Raw genomic sequence first — 25,208 nt, forward strand, 5'->3', positions numbered from 1 at the left:
AGATTTCAATCATAGGATCCTTAAGGTTCACTCCAATATTCAGAGATACTCCAGGGGCCATTCTTTTACAAAATCAGCCTACTGGAGCAACCAGCACATGGCCACTCCTTCACAGGGAGGACAGGAGGAAGCCAGGTCTACCAACAACAAACTTTCTGTCACCTTCCCTTCGGGAAACTCAGCTGTTACCCCTGTAAAATGAGGGGTAGTAACCTTAAAGATCATCTTTTATTTTTAACCACCAATAATGCTCAAATCTATAATGACATTCCATAACTTGTCTGCCACTATCCTTGCCGCCCACCATCAATAGGACCAAACCCACCAGAGTGAGGTCAAGTCAGCATTTAAGCCAAATGGGTTAAAGTGGTTTGTATTGAGTATGTGGACACAAGCAGTCTCATTGTTCACTGCTCTATTCAGAAAAGAAAGCAAAAACTACCCAACAGAGGCAAAAACAAACAAACAAACAAAAAACTTCACTTTTTAATTTTATTTACCTACTTATGAATTATTTCTAACAAATTGCAACCTTTATAAAAAAATATTAAACTATATTCTTAAAAGCCTCTTGCAATTAAAACTCAGGTCAAGTTGAATGAGAATAGCTATATAATAATACATAACAATACATATTTATTAATCTCTCCATCAATAAAATAAGAACCATAAACATAACCACCCCAGACATTGTTTGACAGTAGTATATATAATTAGCACACCATTTTAAGCAGCAGAGACATGTAATATCCAGAACCTCATTATTTGAAATAGGTAAAAAGCTGCTTTGAGTCAAGTAGCAGTAGAGAAAGCCTAGGCTTCTACCCACAGGGTCCTCCCTACCTTAACCAGTAATGTACCTTGAAGCATGCCTGTAAAAGAGAGCTTGAGAACAACTGCTGTGAATGATCTACATCAAGTTTAGAGGACGAAATTGGTGTCTGAGAGCCACCTGGCCAATCAGTCCACACATAGGAAATACATACGTGTGTATGTACATACACACACATACACACAAACTATATACATATATATATATATAGAGAGAGATACATATATACATTATGTGTGTGTGTGTGTGTGTGTGTGTGTGTGTGTGTGTATATATATATATATATAGAGAGAGAGAGAGAGAGACAGAGAGAGAGAGAGAGAGACATCCCCATAAAATCACCAGGAGTCATCAGTGTTTCCCTAGGAATCCTTTATGTAACGCAATTACCAAGAAAAAATACAATTAGCAGATGTGAGTTTTAAAAGATAAAGAAAAGATACCTTGGTTTTTTCATTAAGGAAACTTTCATATCTGGGGCAGTCAAGAATATGCACAATAATTGAACATATAAATTAAACAGTTACTAAAATATTTTTCATCCTTACTGCACTGTGCAGTAGAAAATAAAACATGACAGGTAATTTTGCTATTGACTTTATTTTAAAACTTCAAGGAAGATAGTTTTCTTATTTTGCATTTTGATAACACAGGTCTAATGAGTTGGAGTATGATACATTATTTTAAAAGCCACTTTACACATTTCCCAACATTTGGAATCTTAGTAGTTTGGCATTAACTTTATATATTAGCTCATCATTCTCAAAGCTTTTCTCCTTTGAACCCTTTCAGTGACCCTTCAAAATGTTATTACCCAAGTAGTAAAACAAGAACAAGTGTTGAGTTCCTATACCAAGCAGTCCATGTTGTACAGCCAGAGCTGTAACACTAAGGAGATGCCATCCAAGTGGATGGCTCTGCTTCTGTGTATCAAGCACCATTGATCAGGATGTGCAGATAAAGTATGCTCGGAAAGTGATTATAAATGATTAGCACAGAGAAAGGAAATCAGGCTCATGAGGTAATAGAACTAAAGACATGATTTACCTTGTCTGAGATAATAGTTCACTGAAGGTTCAGAAAGAGGAGTAAAACCTTGTACTCTAAAACATCTTCTTCAAAGTAATATCTTGTAGACTACTTTAACTGGCTGCTTTAAGAACCCATGAAATAAAAAGTTACTCTCACTCCTTCTTCCAGATGAGAAAACCTATGGAAGAGAGGAAACACGACACTGTCCACAGACTTCCAGTCTCACTGGTGAGACTAAACCAAAAAAACTGCAAAGGAGAAGAGCCCATCTTAAAGCCTTTCCAGAATGCAATATAGATAAGTAGTACAGAAATTCCAGGAAGGGGGAAAACAGAATGCCTTAGATACAAAGACACTGGAGACAAGAAGGGCCTCTCTCTGCTCCCATCTGTGCCAAAAGGAAACAAAGGACCAGAAAGCTTAAGTGATTTACTAATGATTAAACCACCAAGTGATGACCACGGGACACTGAGTTCTGTATCAATGCTTCCTAGCCCCAGTCCTCCTACTCAAAATGTGCTGTCAGTGTAAGAACATAGTGTAGTAATTTTCCTAAGAAACTTAAACATGGGTCAAAGTCAGAATATTTAGGAGTGCTGACCCAGAAATGTGATGCTTGTTACCTGCCAGTGTAATCCCCAGAATCCTCTGTGGTAGACAGGGAGGAGGGTATGTAAGTAGAGGGAATAGACAAGCAGTTTCCTCAGTGTTTTGCCCCAGCTTTGCCATAGGTGACCAGGGTAACCCTGGGTACATCACTCTCCCTCTCTGAGCCTCTCAACAGCAAAATAAGAGGTTTGGACTTGGTCTCTTCATTTTCATCCCATATAAAAAGTACTGTTATTCTAACACATTCACATAAATGCAACCTATCTGATATTAACAAAGAACTTGAAGTATTTATAGTTTGGGTTTGGGGTTTTTCTTTTTCCTACTTCTAACCCCTTACTGGAACCAAATTACTCTATTTCTGTTTAGTTTAAACATTATTTTGATCATTGAAAAGACAGAACCCATACAACAGAAACTAATAGGATAGAATCTGACATACTCATTTCAAAAATAGGGCTATTGGTAACAATTCTGTAGAGGAAACGTATACTGTTTAGTGGAAATGGAAATAGAGGTGAGAGTGACAGCATTTGAGCAAGAAGTCAGGAGAGGAATCCTCAAAATATAAGCTATGCCTTATCATGAAGGCTTAGAATGGGGGAGAGATGGGAGGAATTATCTAAAACCCCAGTAATCATGTTTTTTGGTATGAAAAGATGCATCAGATCCATTATGAGCATCCTCATTTGAGCATCATTTTCTCTTGGCCAAATTGCCTGTTTCAAGGCAGTTCTGGTAAAGATCCTACAAGCCAGCAGCATTTCTAGCCAGCTAAACAGTCTACCACACTGAGCCTGGGACAGTCACCTTGGGGACCTGGGCGGGGCCCTTAGCTCCTTCTGCACTGCCACTGTTAGTAAAGGAATGCTTAACTTTAGGAAAGCACTTTCACAAGCACCTCACTGCATTTGCCTAGCATTCCTAGAGATTGTTAAACAAGAAGAATAACTCTTACCAAAAGAGGAAAACAAAGATCAGAAAGAAAGAGAGACCCTTCTAGGGTCACTCATGTAGGAAATAAAATAATTACAATTTGGGACCCAAACATTGTGTTCCAAAGCTCTTGCACTTTGCTTGACATCCAGCTGAAAATGAAGAAGGGGGACAGTCTTGCCTGTAAGCTCAAACCGAGATTATAAGAGCGCATTAGGTTACCAAGAATTAGGTCATGGCTGTAACTATAATTAAAAAGGCAAGATCCAACATTTTCTTTCATCTTCTACTTCCCCATTTGGGATAGTTTTATTCACTTTTCCATAAATATCTATCAAATATTAAGAGTACAGGAACCAGAAGTTCAGGGAAGGAAGGAAGGAAGGGAGAAAGGGAGGAAGGAAGGGAGGGAGGGAGGAAAGAGAAGGGAAGGGAGGAGGGACTGAGATAAAGGAAAATCAGTAATTCTCTGCCCTCCAAGTGAATACAGCTGCATTAGAGGCACTAGTTTATCCAAAAATGGCCACATTAAAAGACAGGATACGTGTGGGTAAATATATGAAGCACACGATGTTAGAGGAAAAAAGAGAGGAAGAAGAAAGAGCGGCTAAATAGAGAAATTGGGGAGAGTGAGCTGCATGGGTGCAGTGACGGTTGAGAAGACCTTGGATGGAGAAAAAAAAATACTTAAGAAATTTACTATATGAGCATAAAGACATGAGAGGATTTCTACAACACCTGGGAGCACTTGGCAAATACAAGTGTTCTCTGAGGTACAAATAAGAGTAAGCGCAGACTCAGAGGGTCAGCTATGATCAGACCATTCAGGTGTGCAGACCCTAGGGATAGAAGGAGGTTGGCTCTGATCCAAGGTACAGATCTCTAAAGGATAAACACAGTCACCGTGACGAAGGAGAGAGTGGGCAGGGGTAATTGTATCTTGGGACTTAGTGTTGATGTGGGAACAAACACAGGGTATGAATCACATATATTTTAAGCAGTGCACAGACAATTTACATTAACACTCTCAGCAGGAATTCCTATTTTTATGACAAGGTTGCCATTGATAAAAAGTGAGTATAGAAACATATCAGGAAACTATTGATCCCACCATGATCAGGAATACGTGTGATTTCCACAACATGAGGAACAAGCATGGCTAGATCACACAAACATCTCCACCTTTGAACACAAAATTACAGATTAACAGACTGCAGTGACTAGTCTGTCACTTCACTAGATGGAGGCTGAAAAAAGTCTAAAGAGTGCAAGGAATGATGTTGTCTCAACCTCACTGTTTTTGTCCCAACCTAAAAATCCTCTCTCTCCTCCAAAATGCTGTTCATGCCCAACTGCAATCTTTCCTGACAAATATTTTCTTTTGCACTGGCTGTGGAGAGTCAAGTGACAATCAAAGGTCTGCTATTCACCTAGGGTCAGTTCAGTCCCCAGTCTATATAAAAGAAACAAGATGCACAATAAAGGAATAACAAAATGCTAAATTATCCCTTCCAAATTTCCTTCCCCACCTCTCCACCATTTTTACATGAATGCTTTATTTAAAATATGTCATACTTAAACCAGGTCTGGAGGCTCTACAGCCATATTCAAATGTTTTCAGTGCTGCAAAGCTTTCCACCTGTGTTTCAAACTCAAAAGTGAAATGTAGGCCCTACTAGATTTAAACAGAAAGGATTTAAACAAGCATGAGGTTTGACCAAGTCATATAATGTTACTTTCAGACTCTGCTTATGAAACAGGGGAATGTAAAACCAGCTCCAAAGCGGCATCTTTAAGACCAGGTGAAATCAAGAACTGCCATTTAAATGTCCATTAGAATGCTAAGCAGGCAGCAGCCCTTCTGTAAATGTTCACTGGTGATATGTTCCCTAAAATAGAGGATTATAAGATCATACCAGGTGATTTTTGAGGAGACCCTAATAATATGAAATGCAAAGTTTGTCTCAGGGTTGCTCTAGATTTCAGTAGCCAAAGGAAGTTCTTATAATAAGGCAAAGCTGGGGTAGCAAAGGGAAACTGAGCATCCTCTGGAGATAGAAGCATCTCAGATGCCCATTAAAGGGGGGCAGTCTTAGCTTTTACCCTCTGATTTAACAGTTTAAACACATGAAGGCAGGGTCTAGTCATCTGCATTTAATAAACCTTCTGTGCCTTCCTCAATTCTTTTCCATAATAAATTTAAAATCTGCTGGCCTAAAATTTGGCTGCCTGTTGTTAATTCAAGTGCTAACAACAATTGGAACAATTTAATTAAAATCCCACAACTCTGAACACATTTAAGAATTCTTTAGTAATGTGTTCTAACCCAGTTCCCAGGGACAGGGAAAATACTTCTCTCTCATTCGACAGTTCTGCGTTCTCACCCACAGTGCCAGAAAAGCAAACACAATCTACTTCACTTCTCCTCATTTGTAGAAATGGCAAAGATGTTTACCACCTCCAAGGGGTGCTATGAGTTTCCATTTATTGGTGTTTGTAAGTCTACTGAGTGTTCTAATAAATCAACTATAAGTTGGTATTATTCATAGCACCCTGTTGGAGCTTAATACATATTCAATTAAAAAACAATGACAACAATACAGCAGTATCCACAAATTAGCATTAATTATACCAATGCATTATTCTCACCCTACTCCCACAATTTTATCAAAGAAGAGTTGCTTATGTATGTTGACTGTATGTATACCTTCTCTCCTTAAAGAGGAACAATATTGCTGTTATCAACATTTCCTTTAGTAATGTTCACATCATGCTTGCCTCAGAGTTTCTGATTTTTTGGAGGATTTTCCTGTTTGATAAACACTAAGTCAGGAAGCAAACTCATCTCCCCTGAAAAAAGTCAGAATCCTGCAAAGCATCCTGAACCCTTCCCTTTTCCAGGACCCTTCCTTTCCAAATAGCCCTTCCCCACATTCATGGGAAGAACTTCAGTTCAGGCTTTGTCTGCCCCCATGGACTCCTGAGGTTGACCCCCGATCCCTGCTACCACTGCCTCTTTTGTTTGGTCATGTCCCACTCTAGTAAAACAACCCTAAATGCAGATCACATCGTGTTCACCAGGATAAGTCCCTCTCTTGTTTGCTGATGATAACTAATACATCTCTGGACGAGGAAAATCCCCCCAAAAGTCATCATAAGTCCAGAAGAGAAGTCATTCATTGATTGGAATTGATGGACTGGATGTTAGGGAGCATTTCGCCAAGGAGAGACAGTCAGGCAGAAGGAACAGCTAAAGGAAAGGGTTCCAGTGATACATGTCTGTCTGTCTAACTCTGGCTTCAGTTTCTCCATAGGGCATTAGTCTGGTGCTGGTCAAAGCCACATCGCCACTCCCACCCCTGCCTTCCCCACCCACTGTCTCGCTGAAGCACCAGAACATATCTTGCTAAACTACATTTTGCTGACTCCAGTCTCCTGTTCTACATGAGGCCGTGACATGCATAGCTGAGGTTGAGGAATCTGTGCTTAGTTGGTTTGAGGTTTCATCAAGAGAAAAAGGGGAAACTTATGTGATTTCACTGAGTAACTATTTTCACTACAAAAAAAAAAAATTCCCATATTTATTTTTCCTCTTTTCTGAAATGGCACTAAGGAAACACATGCCAGACTGCCACGAACAGGGACTGTACTTTCCAAACAGTAGCAAGGACTAAAAATAGAAAAGCCTGATTTGCTCAAGATGTATATAACTTCCTCTCCCATTTCCTTCCCAACACCCTGACACAGAGAACAGAAGTGGTACATGTTGAACCCTTTGCATGCTTACAGCAATGTCAAAAGCATCCCAAAAGGTTATACATATGATACACTTAGCATGGTCTACTCCCAGAGAATTCCTACAGCAGAGACAAAGAATGATTCAATCAATCAATCAATGCACAAATATCAACCAAATAGCTACTCTACCTTCTTACAATGGAATAAGGACTATGGGTGACACAGGAATATTGAGTAGTGATCCAAACTTTAGGCAATGGCTAAAAGGGAATCTAACAAGAAGATAATGGAAAGAGTACAGGTTAAGAAATCCAGAAACCTCTAATTGTGGTTGGGGTACAGCTCTCCTAGTAACTATGTCACTCTGAACTGTTTACTCAAGAAATTTGGGCTCCAGTTTCTTAACCACAAGAATGATTGCCTGGATAAGGAGTACTCAAATCTAAGCCTCTATGATTAGTGAAATTAAATGATTTTTCAGAGGTCTCCAACATGCTATTTTGTGATTCTCATTTTATGAAAATCAGTCTGGTGACAAGATTGATGTACATGAAATAATTTCATCATTCCACGTAGAGGCATATATTAAGTGGCAGGAAAAATCAAAGAGCATTAAATGATTTATCTATCAACTGATTCATAGTAGACTTCACTATGAACTAGATATTGCTGGATATACTATATTCATTATCTTAATTAATTCTCAAAATAAATTTCTATGAAACTGCTATTAATATTCTCATTTAGAATGCAGAGTTAGGAAATGCATTGGTAAGGAACAGAACAGGACTTCTTAGAACTAAACCTTGGTCTCACGTTGCTGTACCACATAACTCAGTCAAAAGAGTAAGGATGCAGACAAGGACAAGGAAGAGCCAGTGGAAGGCTGGCTCACATGAGGAAGACATGGCAACTGACTTAGGGCTGTTTAAAAATGAATGAGTACTTATCAGTTAAGAGATAAGGATGCTTCAGACAGCAAGGAAGAAACAGGAAAATTAACTCTACATATAGAACTGACAAGGAGACATCCTCCAAAGAGCAAAAAGATTATATAGGGAACAGACTGGGAGATAAGTTATGTTGTGCAGGGTGAGATAGGTCATGGAGGTCTGAAAACTCAACCAAGAGAAGAAATTTAATGTGGTAGGCAATAAACATCCACAAGGAAAAAATAACAATTTTGAATTATTAATTGGTTAGGGATATGCAGCTGGAATGTAAAAAATGATAGAATTAAGGCAATGAGTCATCCGTGATCTGGAGAAGGAAGAAGCTCAGATGATGGGCAAGAAAACAGACTGGAGCAAACCTGAGAGGGATTTTTAAGCCAAAAAGTCCTTTTGGTGAATATACTCAAAAAGAAAGGCATATCAACACTGAGCACAGAATTTACACTTTGTGACACCAGAAAATATGCTGCTACTTCTAAATGAAGATGAGTAGCATTTGGGACACACTGAACTGGCTTTCCCTGTGGAACTAGCCTATGGATAGGGATTATGGTTCCTATCAAAGAACAAAACGGTGCCAAGAGTCATAGCTAATTCCAGTTATCAGATCAACAAAGGTTAGAATTCTGAATTCTCCCGAGAGAAGCCAGAAGGGCACAGGGAGAACTGAAGTGGATACCTATATGTAGGGACAGGAAACAAAAAAAGGAGATCTCGTTAAAGGGGGGGTGGGGGGTGGGAGTGGAGAGACATAATCAGATGCAGGAGAGGAATCCAGGAAGCTCAATACAGTGAATATCAAAAGAGGAAGAAGAGATTCTGAGAATATGGCAGCAAAGGATGGAACAGAAGTCTGTCTCCCCACCCAGACAACCACTGCATTCCATTGCACTGCCATAGCCTCTGTGATGTGACTATTTTGGAACGCTGGAGTTAATTGAAAGCTTCCACCTTCCAGGGGAAAGTCTTAGATGGTAAACTGGTTCATTTAGGTCAATTTCAGCTCTTGGAACTGTAGCAGCTATCCATCCCCCATCCCTCAGTCCCTTGGCAGGCAACTGTTCCTGTGTTCCTGGAGCAGCCTGCATATATCCCACGGGAGTCAGGGTGGGCAAAAAAGAACCTTGTCTTCCAAATATCAGGGATTTATGCTCTGATCATTGGCCATTGCTTCTCATCAAAGATGTGAAGAAAAAGAGGCAGTTGTCAATATTTTGCCCATCTCACTCTAACTGACATGATTTCCAGGGGACTTAATCAGTCACCCCCTTTCTTTTTTCCCAGCATCTTTCACTTTTTCCTGTTTGGGAACCAAACACTGATGACTAAGACATTCAAAACGAATTGCATATATGGAAGAAATGACAGTTACCACACATATCCAGGGAAAGGCAGAGGCTCAAAAAATACCTAAAACATTAAATTTCCACCTACGGTTGATTCTTGGCATGGGGGTGGGGGGATGGGGTGGGATCCAGAAAAACAAAAAGCAGCTAAGCCTACAAAAAGGGAAAAATCTGATTTCCAGATTTACCTCCTGATTAGTTATAAATGTACTTCTTTTTCAATGACAACAACAATAATCACTAAACATACAAAAAATAAGAGAGAGTATGGCCAATTCAGAGCAAAAAATTAAAATGGATAGAACCTGTCCCCAAAAAAAGATTTGATGGTAGTCTACTTGACAAAGACTTTAAAACTACTATCCTAAAGATTCTAAAAAAAAAAAAAAAAAAAAAAAACCTAAAGAAAGGGACTTTTTAAAGTATTAATAAAAGGAAAATATTAACAAAGAGAAAGAAAACTTAAAAAGAAATCCCCAAAGTTCTGGGAGTGAACAGTACAGTTAATGATAAACAATTTCACTAGAGGAATTCAAAATAGATTTGAGCATATAGAAGAGTCAGGGTACTTGAAAATAAGTCAATGCAAAATATCAAATCTCAGAAATATAAAAAAAATGGATGAGAAGGTAACTCAATTGGCAGAGCACTGGCCTTGCATACAAAAAGTTCTGGGTTCAATCCACAGCACCACATATAATAATTAAATAAATGTGTTTAAAACGATAAAAAAGCAAAAACAAAAAAGAAAAAAAAAATTCTCCCAAAACACAAAAGGCTCCCCCCCCCAAAAAAAGAAAGAAATAGGAAGAAAAGACTGAGGACAACCAAATGGTACCAAAGGTACCCATGGGACAGTGGAAGTACAGGAAGCAGACCAACATACGTACTGTGGGATTTCAGAAAGATGAGAAAAAGAAGAGTAGAAAGAATATTTGGGGGGAAAAATGGACAAAGCCATCCCAGGAAGCTTGAAATTGAGATAATAAGAGACAATTACTGAGATACCTCAAAAACTGTTGAAAGAATGACAAAGGCAAAGAATATTTTTTGTATTTTTTGTTGTTTATTCTAATCAGCAGAATGCATTTCGATTCATTGTAAACAAATGGAGCACAACTTTTCATTTCTTTGGTTGTACACACTGTAGAGTGGCACCACACGTGCAGTCATACACGTACATAGAGTAATGGTGTTCATCTCATTCCACCATCATTCCTGCCCCCGTGAAGGCAAAGAAATTTGAAAGCAGTAAGAGAGTATACTTACTCATCACATATAGGGGAGCTTCAATCAGATTATCTTCAGATTTCTCATCAGAAATTTAAGAGGTTAGAAGAAAGTGGGTTGATATATTCAAAGTGGAAAAAAAAAAAAAGAAAAAGAAAAACCTGTCACTGGGAGCTGTGGTGCACACCTGTAATCCCAGCAACTCAGGAGGCTGAGACAGGAGGATCTTGAGTTCAAAGCCAGCCTCAGCAAAAGTGAGATACTAAGCAACTCAGTGAGACCCTGTCTCTAAATAAGATAAAAATAGGGCTGGGGATTTGGCTCAGTGGTCAAGTGCTTCTGAGTTCAATCCCTGGTACCCCCTCACCCCCCAAAAAAAAACTGTCAACAAAGAATCCTATACCAGATTTTTAAAAAAATGTCCTTCAGCTGGTTGCAGAGGAACACCTGTAAACCCAGGGACTCAGGAGGCTGAGGATGGCAAATTCAAGGCTAGCCTTAGCAACTCAGCAAGACCCTGAGCAACATGGCGAAGCCCTGCCTCAAAATTTAAAAAAAAAAAATTAAAAAGGGGGGGCTAGGGATGTTTCTCAGTGGTTAAGGACCCCTGGTTTTAATCCCTGGGACCAAATAAATAAATAAAAAGTCCTTTAAATGTCAGGAAGAAATTATGACATTTCCCCCAAAACAGAAGAAAGATCAGAGAGATTGTTCCAACTAGACCTTTCCTGTAAGAAATGCTAATAAGATCTCTGAAAGATGAAATGAAAGGTCACCAGACAGTAACTGAAAGACTTACAAAGAAATAAACTTGTCAGACTGCTTGTGGTGGTGAACACCTATCCTAGGTACTCAAAAGGCCAAGGCAGGACGATGGCAAGTTCAAGGCCAGCCTGGGCAACTAGCAAGACCCTCTCTCTAAAGAAAACTTTAAAAAGGAATGTAGCTCAGGAGTAGAGTGCTTGTATAGCATGTGTGAAACCCTCAATCCTAGTACTACAAAGCAAGAAAGAAAAAGGAAGGAAGGAAGAGAGAGAGGGAGGGAGGGAGGGAGGGAGGGAGGGAAAGCAAGCAAGCTGGAGGGAAAGGTACATCTCACTAAGGGTACATACGTGGACAATTATAAAAGTATTACCATAACAATCATGTGTAGTTTTTTGTTTGTTTTCTATACTACTTAAAAGATTAAAATATTTTTAAAATTAATATTGTGTTCTTGTACAAATATGTAATAAATTCCATCGTTATGTACAACTATAACACACCAATAAAAATATGAAAAGAGAAAATAAATAAATAAGTAGTCTGAAAGCTAATTATTGTGGCAAATGAAGGAATTTCTTTCCCCAAATAACACAAGAACATCCTCCTTTAGCTAAATATAGTTGATCCTGACTCTCAGATGAACCAGTCACTGAATGTTGAAAGGAATACAGGGATAGACACAGTATAGAACTGCGGACTCCTATAAATACAGCTTAAAAACTCAAAGGAAAAGATTACTAAGTGCAAAAAAAAAAAAAAAAGAGAGAATCAGATTTCTCACCTCCAAATACTTACTGGTAAATTATAATAAAAGATAGTTCAAAATCATTGTAGAATATTAAGGCAAGTGAAATTTGGTTCTACAATTCTACTTGTAGCCAAACTTAATATACAAGAAAATATAAGTCATTTCTATTACTCACATAGCCATCAATAAAATTACTTAATGAAGTACTGCGGTAGAAAAAAAATGAACATAAAAGGGAAAAATCTGGATGATAATACAAGAAAAAGAAAACAAAAAAGTATAATGAAGTAAAAGCTATGACTGAACTATTACTAATGTGGTTGTACAATTTAGCATGAGAACTTTCTTAAAAGAAAGGTGTTCAAGGCAGACATGATGGTACACAACTGTAATCCCAGCTACTCAGGAAGCAGACACAGAAAGATCATACATTTGAGGCAAGCCTCTGCAACTTAGTGAGATCCTATCTCAGAATTAAAAAAAAAATAACAAGTGCTCAAGGGAAAAGTGCCCAAGGTTCAATCTCCAACCCTATATCCCCCAAAAAAGTTACTACAAAGTTGAAAATATTATAACATACCCAACAAATATTTTTTATTGAATCTTTATCGTTTAACATAGCAGTTGAGTTCATCCCAACAAACTCATACATGCATGGAAATCGATTTCAGTTCATGATTCCCTCTTTTCCCTCCCTTCTCTCATTCTACTCTATTGTTTAAATAATATTTGAGGTGAGGAAGGGAGAACACCACCACTCAGTGTCAACTGTTGGGTATTGGGAATGGGGGTATATATGCAGATCATCACCTTTCCTTGATTAAATAAATGTTTTTACATGTTACTTTTTTATTTATTTATCTTGCATTACTTTTTATAAGTTAAAAACATGCATTACTTTTTCATAAGTAAAAAAAAAATAAAATAAACATATGTTAATCTTGATGTAACCACTAAAAACTTCCAAGGATTCAGAGTCATCTGCAGTTTCGCTTTAGTTGGGCAAAGGAAAGTTTCTGTAATACACAAGTGCAGAAAATTACTTCCTACCCAGAAACTGAGAAGTTAAAGCACAGCTAACCTCACTGTTATCCCAGTGTACAACAGGATTTCCCCATGAGACATTCTTTGTATAATGATTAATCTTCCACCACAGAAAGCAAGAATGTGTCCTAGATTATTTTAAGGTAATTAGGTTGATAAAGTTGGGCATGTATGTATACACATAATCCACTATCAATCACAGAATGCTCTACCATGTTCAATAAATCATTTTTGAAAAATAAGGAAAAGGGGCTAGGGGCATGCCTAGCATACCTAAGGCCCTGGGTTCAATCCCCAACACTGCAGAAGAAGAAAAGAGGAGGAAGAAGAGTGGAGGAAACAGTGGGGCAATGGGAAGATGAAAGAGAAGGAATAGAAGAAGAAGAAATAAGTTCAAAATTCTAAATGAAACACTGGAACATCCCTTGATTGACTCTAGACCTACTATTGTCAGAGAGAAAGACATTTTGACAAGTACAGACACCAAAATTTCCCTCTCTTCTCATCTGAATACCCAGATGATTCAGTGTAAAAAGCAAACAGGAAAACTTTGACATTCACTTCTAGGAAGTCACACTGGGCAGAGCCAGGAGCATACCAGCAAACCCGTCAGGCCTTGCTAAACACACGCTGACCTACATACACGAACCATAAAAGTAGAAGATCATCACAAATGCAAGCTGTTGCTATCGCTGCTGTTGCTGCTACTGTTGCTGCCAGGATTACAAACTACAAATCAACTAGTGCTTGCTCATCCAAAAGGAACCAGGTGAAGGGCCATGGAGAAATAAGCGACTTAGTCATTCTTTTGGTATGTTCTTGTGGGTCAAGATATCCTTGCATTCTCAATGCAAGAAAGAAGCAGCACCTCAGAGTGCATTCAATCTTTTGTTGACCACTTCTTGATCTTGCTAGGGCAACAGGTCTCTGCCTTGAATTCTAGCTGCAGTCACCTGGATCTCCTTTTATACCCAGCCTTGTCCTTCCTCACCACATTGCCAGTCAGTAGAAGACATGCTGACTATGAAAAGAATTGTCCAAATCATACAAAGCCAATCCAGCTTGCCTCTTTCTGTGCACTTCTGAATCCAAGTGGCCATGGCTGTGGGCCTGAGTTCTTAATTGTTCAGAAATGTGTAAAATAGGTAAGTAGAAATGTATTCTGAAATTGATTGAAATATATTAGCAATGATTATAAGCCACCATTCACCATACACATACATAAACTTCAAATTGGTTCCACAAAAACACGACTGAATTGGCTTTAAAACTTTGGGAGGCTGCCTTTAAAATAAATTATGTCAGAGGATTCCCTTCATTTTTCTTTCTTTTCTTTTTTCCATTAATTCTGATCATAGCTTATGTTACTCTGTTCTCATCTTGTTCTTAGAAAAATCACCTTCTTTCTGAACCTTTATTGATTAATTCCTTGAGGTACATAGTACCCACCTCTCTCCCTCCTGGTTGGACCTTTCCTTTGACTGTGCATCATTATTCAGGAAGACGGGAAGAAGATCAGTATCAGGAAATCTTAAAAGGACAAATTTCAGTCTCATAGGAAGAGAAATTTAATATTTTGAATAACCACTGAGGGGCAAAAATATCTGGTTTTCTGAGGTAGACAGACGGGTTCCACAAGCAGAAGCAACCATCCTGCCTCAAAGGCTGGACGAGGAGAAATGAAAACCAAAATTATATAATAGTGGAGAGCAGATGATTGAAGCAAGCTTCAGGGCAGGTCAAAACAGGAGAGGAAGAGTTGTGAGTCATTAACTGGACACCATGGAGAAAGCGCTGCAAAACTGTCACCTGAAAGTGAAGCCATCCTGTGTCCCCAAGGATCTCAGGTAAGTCCCCAAGGATCTCACGAAGTCAATCAGGCAACTCAGAATTGTTTGCATGGGGCTTCCTGCCAGTATGATACATTTTGTTTTATGGTATGTTAATAGCATCACTTGGCACCTAACAACAGACTGGAGATGTCACCCTTATATTTAAAATAATAACAAACACCTGCATTAAATTTAAGTGCTTTCAGAACAAAAGTAAATTCCACAGCTGAATGTTCAAGGCCTCTCACACAGACTTTGTGATTTCCTTTCTCTGTGTTTTTATTCTTCTAAGAAAGAAAGAAAGAAAGAAAGAAAGAGAGAGAGAGAGAGAGAGAGAGAGAGAGAGAGAGAGGGGGAGGGAGGGAGGGAGGGAACCAACCACTCCCCTCATCTGAAAATTATGGCCCTATCTAACCAAAGTTCAGCTGAACTGAAATTGTTTCCAAGAACCTACTTTCATTTCTCCAATCATAGTTAATTTATTTCCCCTACTACTGATACAGAACTTAAATTGTGCTTCTAATCAAAGCATCATAACTGAGGCACAATTTGTCATGTCTTTATTTAAAAATGTGTGTGTGTGTGTGTGTGTGTGTGTTCTTTAAGCCTTGATTCTAGGTACTATCCATCTCCTATTCCTCAGCATTATCAATCCTGTAAGAGTCATTCATAAACATTTTGTAAAATAGAAAGAAAATATTGTAACAATAGAAAGGGACTTGAATGTGGGATCTCTGAATTTCTTACAAACCTGAAATTCTCTGAGATATTCTCCCGCTGTGTAACTCTCCTAAGTAATACCTGTCCAAGGTCTGGCTGAAAATAACAAAAAAATTGTCAACTTTGGCATCGAAACCAACAGAGGCTAACTCAGTCCCAAAATTGAAGAGTTGGGGTCCCAAAGTTTTGAGGTCAAATTCAAAGGCTAGGAGCCCTAGCATTGGTATTTACATCTAGAAGGTATTGAATTTACACTGAAAGAATTAAGAACAAATGAATGAATAAAGTGACTGCTAACGGAGCACTCAAACCTCATGAACATAGAGGCCAAAATTGCTCCTGACAAAAAAGCAAACCAAAAAAAATCTTGTTTTTCAAGATTCATCTTTTCCCCCCCAAAAAAATAAGAACCCTCAAAACAAAAATAAACACTTATTTGGCCTTTGCAAAAGGAAAAAAAAATGTGTACAGTATATAGAAAATAATGTGTTGCCAGACATGGTGGCGCAAACCTGTAATCCCACAGGCTCAGGAGACTGAAGTGAGAGGATCACAAATTCAAGGCCAGCCTCAGGAATTTTAGCAAGGCCCTAAGCAACTTCATGAGATCCTGTCTCAAAATTTAAAAGTGGGAGGAGTGTGGTGGGGATGAAGCTAAGGGGTAAAGCACCCCTGGGTTAAATTTTGAAACACAAATCAGTGTGTCAAGCAAAACTCCAGTAGCACCTATTCTTTCCAGATAAAAGCATGTATCCCTCCTACTCTGAATCTCAGAGCCTAACAGCTTGAAAGAGAACTAAAGCAAAACCAAGCATAGGGACCATCTGGTACAAAGGTCAAGGCCAAATCCAGTAAAAACTGAAACTAGAGGGTCTTCTCTACCTTGGTTCTTAGTTTCCCCATGGCCAAAAAAAAAAGGGGGGGTGGTTAATTCATTCAGTTAGTATTTAAGAGGGCCATATCTAGATGCTTGGAGCCAGGGTTGGACTACATGATCTGAAGGTCCCTTTTAGCCCTGAATCGCTTATAATTCTCACAGTCACACTTAGTAGACATACTTTTGGCTCTGAGCTGAAAATATGGTTGGAAACATAAACAGTGTTGCACATAAAAACACACATCCACCAGCTATAATCTGGACTTGGCAACAGGAGGTTTCACCAGAACTGAGAAAAAAGGTGCAAAATTTTCTCCCATCATACATCACTCCAGACTATAGCACAGCTCATATCCAAAGGTGGGGTGAGCATGCCCAGAGCCACTGGCACACCCAAGTCACCACTACACAAGGGAAGGGCATGTCCATTTTCTTTTTTAACTTGCCAACAATTTTCCATATGAAGAGTCTCAAAAATAACACTCTCCCTACCAGATTTGTCCTTTCCATTTGGCAAACCCTACACTATTTTTTTATCTTCCTCCCTTCTGTTTTACACAGAACATAAGCCAACATGGCAACAGGCTTTTTGTTTATTTCCTTCCTCTTCAAAAACAAAGCCATGGCTTGAGCAAATTCCTCCGAACAAAGTCCACACAGAAAGAGACTTTTTGTCTTTTTGTCATTTTATGAAAGCCCCATGAACAGGACAAGGATGCCCACTTTCACCACTTCTATTCAACACAGAACTGGAAGTCCTAGCCAGAGCAATTAGGCAAGAGAAAGAATTTAAAAACATCCTAATTGGGAAAAAAGGAAGTCAAATTGCCCCTGTTTGCAGACAGTATGATCATATATAGAGAAAATCCTAAATACTCCACAAAAACTATTAGAATTTACTTAAAAATTCAGTAACATCACAAGAGGCAAAATCAACATACAAAAACAGTAATTTTCTTAATATGGCAAAAGCAAACTATCTGAAAAAGATATCCCACTTATAAAAGTCAAAAATAAAATAAAATTCCTAGGAACAAATTTTAACCAAGGAGGTAAAAGAGTTCTACAATGAAAACTATGACATATTGATGTAAGAAATTGAAGAAGACTATACAAATAAATAGGAAGACATCCTGTATTCATGAATTGAATGATTTTTTTTTTTTTTTGGTGGAACCCACTGGCAAAGCCTTAATATATTTCTTGGTGTTATTAGTTTCACATGATAATATTTACTAGAACATCAAAATATCTGTTTATCCATTTCAACTTAACAATTTCAAATTTATTTGTGTCTTTTCATTGTGAAAAGTAGGTATATTTATATGTATATCTACCTTTTTGTAATTATGAGGAAACTGGGTCTACATGTGACCTGCTTAAAATCACTCAACTAGAAATAAGATGCTCAACTAATTTTCAAAAGCAAGTCTCTCTCATTAAGTCAACCTTTAGAGAAGTAAAAATTTAAAATGCAACAGAATAGTTTTCATAACAATTCAGAAGAGAAAAATGAATAAGTGAATTTTTAAATAATGCATATTTAATAACATTCAAAGAATCATCACCAACAAAATAAGAGCAAAGATACATAAAAAGCAAACTCAGGTTTTATGATTTTTTATTAAAGATAGCTGTGTAAGAAAAGTCAAACATATTATTTTTATTTACAAAGGTTCTGCTGCATAAAATACATATGAACTCTGTAGAACTCTTGTCATCACTGGTATCTGATCTTTGTGGTAGCTTACAACAAAATAAATACAGGAGATATATATACTAATATATAGAGTGACATATAAATGACACATGTATATATGTGTGTATATACACACACATGCAAAAATATATATATAATAGCATTGAAAAGATCTAGAATTAAAACTGAATTGGAACTTACTGATTACAACTGGAACGTACTAATTTCAATGGATCGATGCTATTTAAAGTTTCTTCTATTAACATTGATTACATGAAAATATACTCCCTAAGAAATCCCTATGATCTATTCCCTGCTCTTCTCCTTCAAGGCTCTAAGTGTCACCTTCAGACTAGGACCTTATTGACCATATACACACTATAGAAAGCCACATCCCCTTCACTCTTTCCCTTGGCAGGTAATTCACTCAACTTATATCATAATGCATATAATTTGTTCATGTTCACTAGTCTACCAACTTGTAAGTTCCAGAAGGCAAGCTGTCTTTATTTTCAATTATAGATTTTCTAGTACTTAAATAATGCCCAAATAGGAACACAAAATATTTCTGGAATGAATGAATCATTTCTTCCTTTATCTCCTCCAACCAGAAATTTGGGAGAAAGAAAACAAGACCACAGATGAAACCATATAAACAGTTCTTTTCTATGGCTTTTTCTCCTTTACACTTCTTACAGGAAAATTCAGACATATGGACATGTACACTAAATAACAGAAATGACCATGCACCCAACAGTTATCAAATCACAGCTAATCTTATTTCACCCACGTTGTCATTCAGAAATTTTCTACTCTTATTATTTTGAAGCAAATATCAGACACTGTTACATTACATCTCCCAATACTTCAGATATTTCTCTAAAAGACAAGGACTCTTAATTTTTTCTTCAATATATCTACACTAATATCACCATACCTAAGAACAAAATAGTAATTCTATAATTTTATTAATTATCTGTCCTTATGTAAATAATATATTTGGATTAAATGACATGTCACTCACCTGTCCCCTATGATCACAGATTGCAACCTACTTCTGGTGTCACTTCTATGTCCAGCCCTGAGTTTCTTTGCAATCTGCATGCTCTGGAGTAAAACACCTATCTATATATGCATCCCTAAAATTACCCACAAGACAAAACCTAAGGATTTTTGTTGTTACTTTTGTTAGAAGGATGTTGCTGACCAACTTGGATCCACAGTGACCAAAAAGATCCTTAAAATATCAGACTTACTCATTGAAATGCAATGTTTGTGGATAGAGGGAGTCGGGGAGGCAATAAAGAAGGCCTAGCTATGTGTCCCTGGGATAACAAGAAAATGTAGACCTCTCAAACAGCATTCCTAAAAAATTGCTTTGGGTTTTGAGACAAAATTAGTAGTTAAAAGGATTTCCAGGGCTTCAAAGTGTAAGCCAGCAGAAATCTGAGAAGCTTGAATTGGGCATTTTGCATTAAAGTGCCTTGGTTCCTTGTAAGTTGCAAAGCCCTCTATAGGCTCTGGATAAATGTTTATCTACCACCGAAACAATTACTGAATTCATGAGCTTCCTTCTAGTGCATGAGTGCAACCCAGCTCCTACCTGCACTTTGAAAGCACCATCATCAAGGGGTGGTGGAGGAGGAAAGTTTCCAGAGCCAGATGGAAGGGCACCAGGATCATCTAGAGGTGGAGGTGGTGGTGGGAGAAAGTCGCCTGCAGAAAAGAAACACACACTCAAAGTTAAAAGGGATGCAATTTCATAATACTCTTTAAAAATATATATTTGCTGACATTTTACTCTTTCATAATTGGCTTTGACACATAATTTTTTGCCTTTATAGCAATTATTCCCTATCTTAGCTCTCCTCAGTTTAATTAATAGCCTTAACTTTCAGAGGGAGGACAAGATTTGATATTTAGAAGTGGCATAAAAGCTAGTCTGGAGGGGTCAAGTACATTTAGCAAGAGCAGGGGATGTGCTTGGTTTGGGGGATGAGGTGACTAAATTATATAAGACATGGAGCTGGACCTCAGTAAATTTTTAATCAAGTACAAGAGGGAAAAAAAAAAACATGTATACAAGTAAGAATGATACAAGATACAATTTATGAAGAGTATAAATAAACTTCTGGAAAATAACATAAAATAAAACTTATATCCAAGTGGAGGAACAAGGGAGGCTGACTGGATCCTATAATTGCCCTGCACATTGTGGATGTAGATAGCAAGTCCACTCTAGGCAGAAAGGGGGATATAGACATACAAGGAAGAAAAATCAGGGCACAGAGAATAAAAAGTAAGGTATAACCTACCAAAACCACAAGAATATAAAATAGTGTTACTGGGTGATAAAAATTAGAAAAGTGATGAATAACTAAGTGGGATACAGATGGAGCAGAGTGTCAATTTTATCATGCACCCAAGGAATTCTGAGGCAGAAACACTTGGTTACAATATGATTTACTAAAGTTTAAGTATATGCAGAACAGATGAGGAGAAATTGGAATAAGAAACATCTGATTTAGAAAATACAATCCAAGAAGGAAGTAATGAGGCTCAGGAGACCAAGAAATCCATCTCTGACCAACAAGAGTGGTGGTTGAAACACCAGATCTCATCTGTAAAATTTGAGGTACAAAGATATATCCAAGAGCTGTATGGCTCATAGTATAGAATCTCTTAAAATAGATTTTGAAAAAAAAATTTACTGGGAAAACAGAAATTTCCTTTTTAAACAGTCTTTCTATTTTTTCTCTTCCTTTTAAAAATAATGTTTTTGATGTGTTGGGGAAGTATTCTCCTCTATTTATAGATCAGTAGCATATCCTTGCATTTCAGCTTTTCAACATTTAGCTGTAGGGCAGCAGTCTCCATCATTAAAATGAGTTGCTTTTGTATAGTAGCAAAGTATCTCAACTTAGGCATTTGGAGAAAGAGTCTAAGAATGGTCAAAGGGACACCACGGAAAAACAGTGAGTTTGGTTGTTCTGACACCCCTTTGAAATTGTTCACTTGGCCTTCATTAGCTTTACAAACAACACTGTTAGAATTTGAAGAGTAGCTAACAGCTGCCAAGTCTAACACCCAGTGAAATTCGGTCATCTCCAGAGTACTAGTCTCTGACCATGCACCAGGCAACATACTAAGATAACTTTCATACACTACCTCTCATTCACAGGACACCCCCCACTACAGGAATGGTTCCCAAAGTTCAAAACTCATCAGGATCTATGAAAGGTCTTGTTAAAATACAGATTGTTGAATGCCCTCTTATAATTCATCAGGTTCTGCTACGTTATACAGAATCATCACACCAACAGATAATATCAAAACTAAAAAAAAAAAATCCTGGAGATGGTATTATAAAAAGAAAAACAAAGGTCAATAAAAGTCACATGAATAGTCCAAAATGTAATAGCAAATTATGTGTTGGAATGAAAAGTACAACTGCCCGTCTCTGAGGTCCCTTCCAACTGTATTCTTCTTTGCCCTATTTTTGTAATAGGACATAAATATTGTGAAGCACAGATTGATGATAGTCTTGGGAGGGTGAAAAGGAAAAGAGAATGTACTTTTCAAAAAGAAATAAGTTGAAAACAACAGTGATCATAATTCTAGGCAACATAGATAAATTTTTAAAATCCCTAATGATAACCTCATAATAATTATCTTCTTTAATTGGATCAGTTATTGAGTCAGACAGAAGTTTTCTGCTCTTCAAGCTCAACTGCCAAAGACTTCTTATCATAGCTTTTAAAAACTCACATTTTAAAAAGACATGGAAGAAAGGGTAAATAACTAGGAAACTGATACAAAACGAAAGAGGGAGAGGAAAATGGGTTCTTTGGAAGAAAGTGTGAACTACTGCAGATTGCTCGGGCCTTTCTATCAATGATGCTTTTCTATTTTTATCTCCAATTTTATTTCCTGCTAAGTATAAAATAAATTGTTGATTTTGATAGTACTAATTTCCTAACAGACAATGCCATTTAAAAGAGGGACTAAAATTAAGATTAGTGATGACAAAGAAATGAAAAAATGTTTGAGGTGATAGAAATGCTAATTATCCTATTTTGATCCTTCACACACATATGTATGTGTGTGAAAAACTCTTAACAATCTTAAATCAAACTGTTATGCGAATTCTAACTTATAGCTCACGATTTTAATAGACAAGTTTTATTTGTGTAATGATGTGTATAGATATATGTATGTACTATCAGGAAGAAACTTTGGAATGGATTCCTAAGAAACTGACAATGGCAACTTGCCTCTAAGAAGCTGAATTTTGCAACTGAGGAATAACAGTGGAAGGAAAATACAAACTTTTAACTTGTCAATTATTTTATTCATTTGTACTTTTTTCCCCTCCTACTGAGCCAAAGGGGAGCGCAGCACCTTGTCTTTTGCCCTAGAAGGGATCTAAAACTTGCATTTCAAGCTTGGCCCCCAGCATTCTCAGGGGGTTAAGAGACAGCCCTGAGTTCATTGGTACAGCAGTTCAACTCTCCTTTGTAGTTTTCAAATAACGCAAACACACAAAACGGAGATTTTCAGTACCTAGAAATGTGTTATTTCTAAATGTTCAGTTTATAAAGTTTTAAAACCCACCATGAAATGCTGTAATATGACAAAGGCTAAGAGAATAAGTGAGGATAAGTGCCATTTTATCCATCACTTCTCAGCCTTCTCAACCCATTGACTCCAATGGTTGTAACTAAAAATATGAAAAAAAATTGCTCTGATTTATCCAGTTTGTTGTATCTATTAAGAGACAAAGTCCTTTCAATGCTCTTTTCCCATCCCACTTCTGTTGGTTTCCCTGACAAGGGAAAGATTTGCTAATCCAACTGATCCAGACACTACAGTAAGAACCTCAGTTGTATTTCACTTTTATCTTTTGAGACAGAGCCCCACTATGTTGCCCACCTTGGCCTTGAACTTATGATCCTTGTGCCTTAGCCTCCTTAGTAGTTTTGATTAAAGGCATACAACAGTGTGCCCTGCAGATCTGTTTAAGAAGTACCCAGAAAGGGCTCTTTCTTATACTTCTTCAGACCTATGCAGCATCCGGTTCCCAGGAAAAACCAAGCCAGCTATTGTTGGCAATATTTTTGTTGACCCCGAATAGGTAGATAGGGGCCTCGAGCCAGATCCTTTAGGGATGCAGCTCACTGAGCATAGAGGCTTCCAAGATACAGTGGTGAGAAGAAGAGATGGGATAAAACATCTCTCTGTTCCTAAAGCCAAAACCTGCATACCATCTCAGTACAACCACAGATCTCTGTCCCAGAGGGAGATCAACACTCACAGAGCTATTAATAAAGCAGTGCCTAGATTCCCCTTTTACCCTGTTCTATGAGTGTGCAGTCCCTGTGAGTGTTCTCTAAGAGAAGTGCTCATTATCAGGGAAGGGCTGGGCATTCATGGTTACCTGTCCTCACTGCCACCAAAACAGCACCTCACACCCCTTAAGCAATGCACCCTCCGATGAACTAGAAGCTTTGTGACCTTTACATTTAGTTTTCATGCATACATCTTTAGAAATTCCAAACTTTTATTATACATGACTATGTATTAGGAGAACTAACCTTTCTATCATTCTTCCATTTTTATTTCCTACTGTTTATCTAAAAAATAAATTGTTGATTCTGATAGTACTTAATTTCTAATAGACAATGACATTTAAAAAGGACCAAGATTAAAAATAATGATAACAAAGAAATCAGGTGATAAGCTAATTATCCTATTTTTGCTATTTCCTACACATGGGCATGTACAAAATGTCACATTGTACATTACTATAAATTTGTACTATTATGTCAATTAAATATAACAAATAATTTTTAAAATAATGATGAAACACAGAATTGATGATGGTATAGGGAAATCAGAACTCATATATTCCTAGCTAGAGCCCAAGTAATATTAGATAGAACTTTCTTCAAGAAAACTTGCCAGAGGGTATCAAATCCTCAAAAATGTTTATGGATTTAACTCAACAATACCACTTTAAATAAATTATCGTACAAAGAAATAACTGAAAATTTTGCACAGAAGCATGTTATGGAAGCTTTATCACAACACAATAGAAAAATCAGAATGCTCATCAATATGGTATTTGTTATAAAATATATCGCATCTGATTATACAGTGGATAATTACGTAGTCATCCAAAGAATGGAGTTCATCTACATCTGTCACCTGTTTATTCATTGAGTACCTTTTATGTGATAGGTATAATTCAAGACACTGGAGGAGAAAAGAACAAATAAAAATTAATTAATCAATCAATAAAACAGAAAGTGTTGCCCCCAATTACACCATAGCAGGAGGAAAAGGATGATTAAAAATAAATAAATAAAACATACTGAATATCAAATGGTGATGAGCACCATAAAGAATTCAAAACAAGGAAGGGAGACAGAACTGCTAGGGTGGTAGTAGGATGTTGCAATTTTAAAGAAAAGTGTTGAAAAATGCCTCACTAAGGTGGTATTTGGGCAAAGACTTAAATCTAGTGAGGGAGTGAGTCATGGAGTATCTGGGGGAAGAACATGAAAAACTGATGTATTATCAAGTGAGGAAAATGTGGGCTACTGAATAGCTTATAACATGGACTCAAATTTCTATAAACCTTTATATTAACAGAGATTGTCTATCACTTATGGTATAATAAGTGTTGTTTTGAATTGCTTCTCCTTTGACTTAATTACTATACAATAAATGTGAATTACAGCCAGGCATTATTTTTTAAGAATCAAAAGGAAGATACTTTGAAATGAATTGCAGAATCTAGGCAAACCCAGTGTTTAATTTTAATGCATCACTATATTTACCCAAG

The 25,208-nt window shown here is 37.4% G+C and overlaps 1 protein-coding gene across 9 annotated transcripts in view; it reads right to left on the reverse strand.

The window, feature by feature from the left end:
- LPP (LIM domain containing preferred translocation partner in lipoma) overlaps nt 1-25,208 on the reverse strand; it is a 654,410-nt gene that overhangs the window by 340,125 nt on the left and 289,077 nt on the right. For all 9 annotated transcript variants that reach the window (XM_081302853.1, XM_081302852.1, XM_081302849.1 and 6 more), the window contains one exon: nt 19,965-20,077. In XM_081302853.1, coding sequence (XP_081158979.1) covers nt 19,965-20,077 — 113 coding nt within the window. The remainder of the gene's footprint in view (nt 1-19,964; nt 20,078-25,208) is intronic.

The sequence above is a fragment of the Spermophilus citellus genome, assembly GCF_964194105.1.
Source record: "Spermophilus citellus genome assembly, chromosome: 7".
NCBI classification, from domain to species: Eukaryota; Metazoa; Chordata; class Mammalia; order Rodentia; family Sciuridae; genus Spermophilus; species Spermophilus citellus.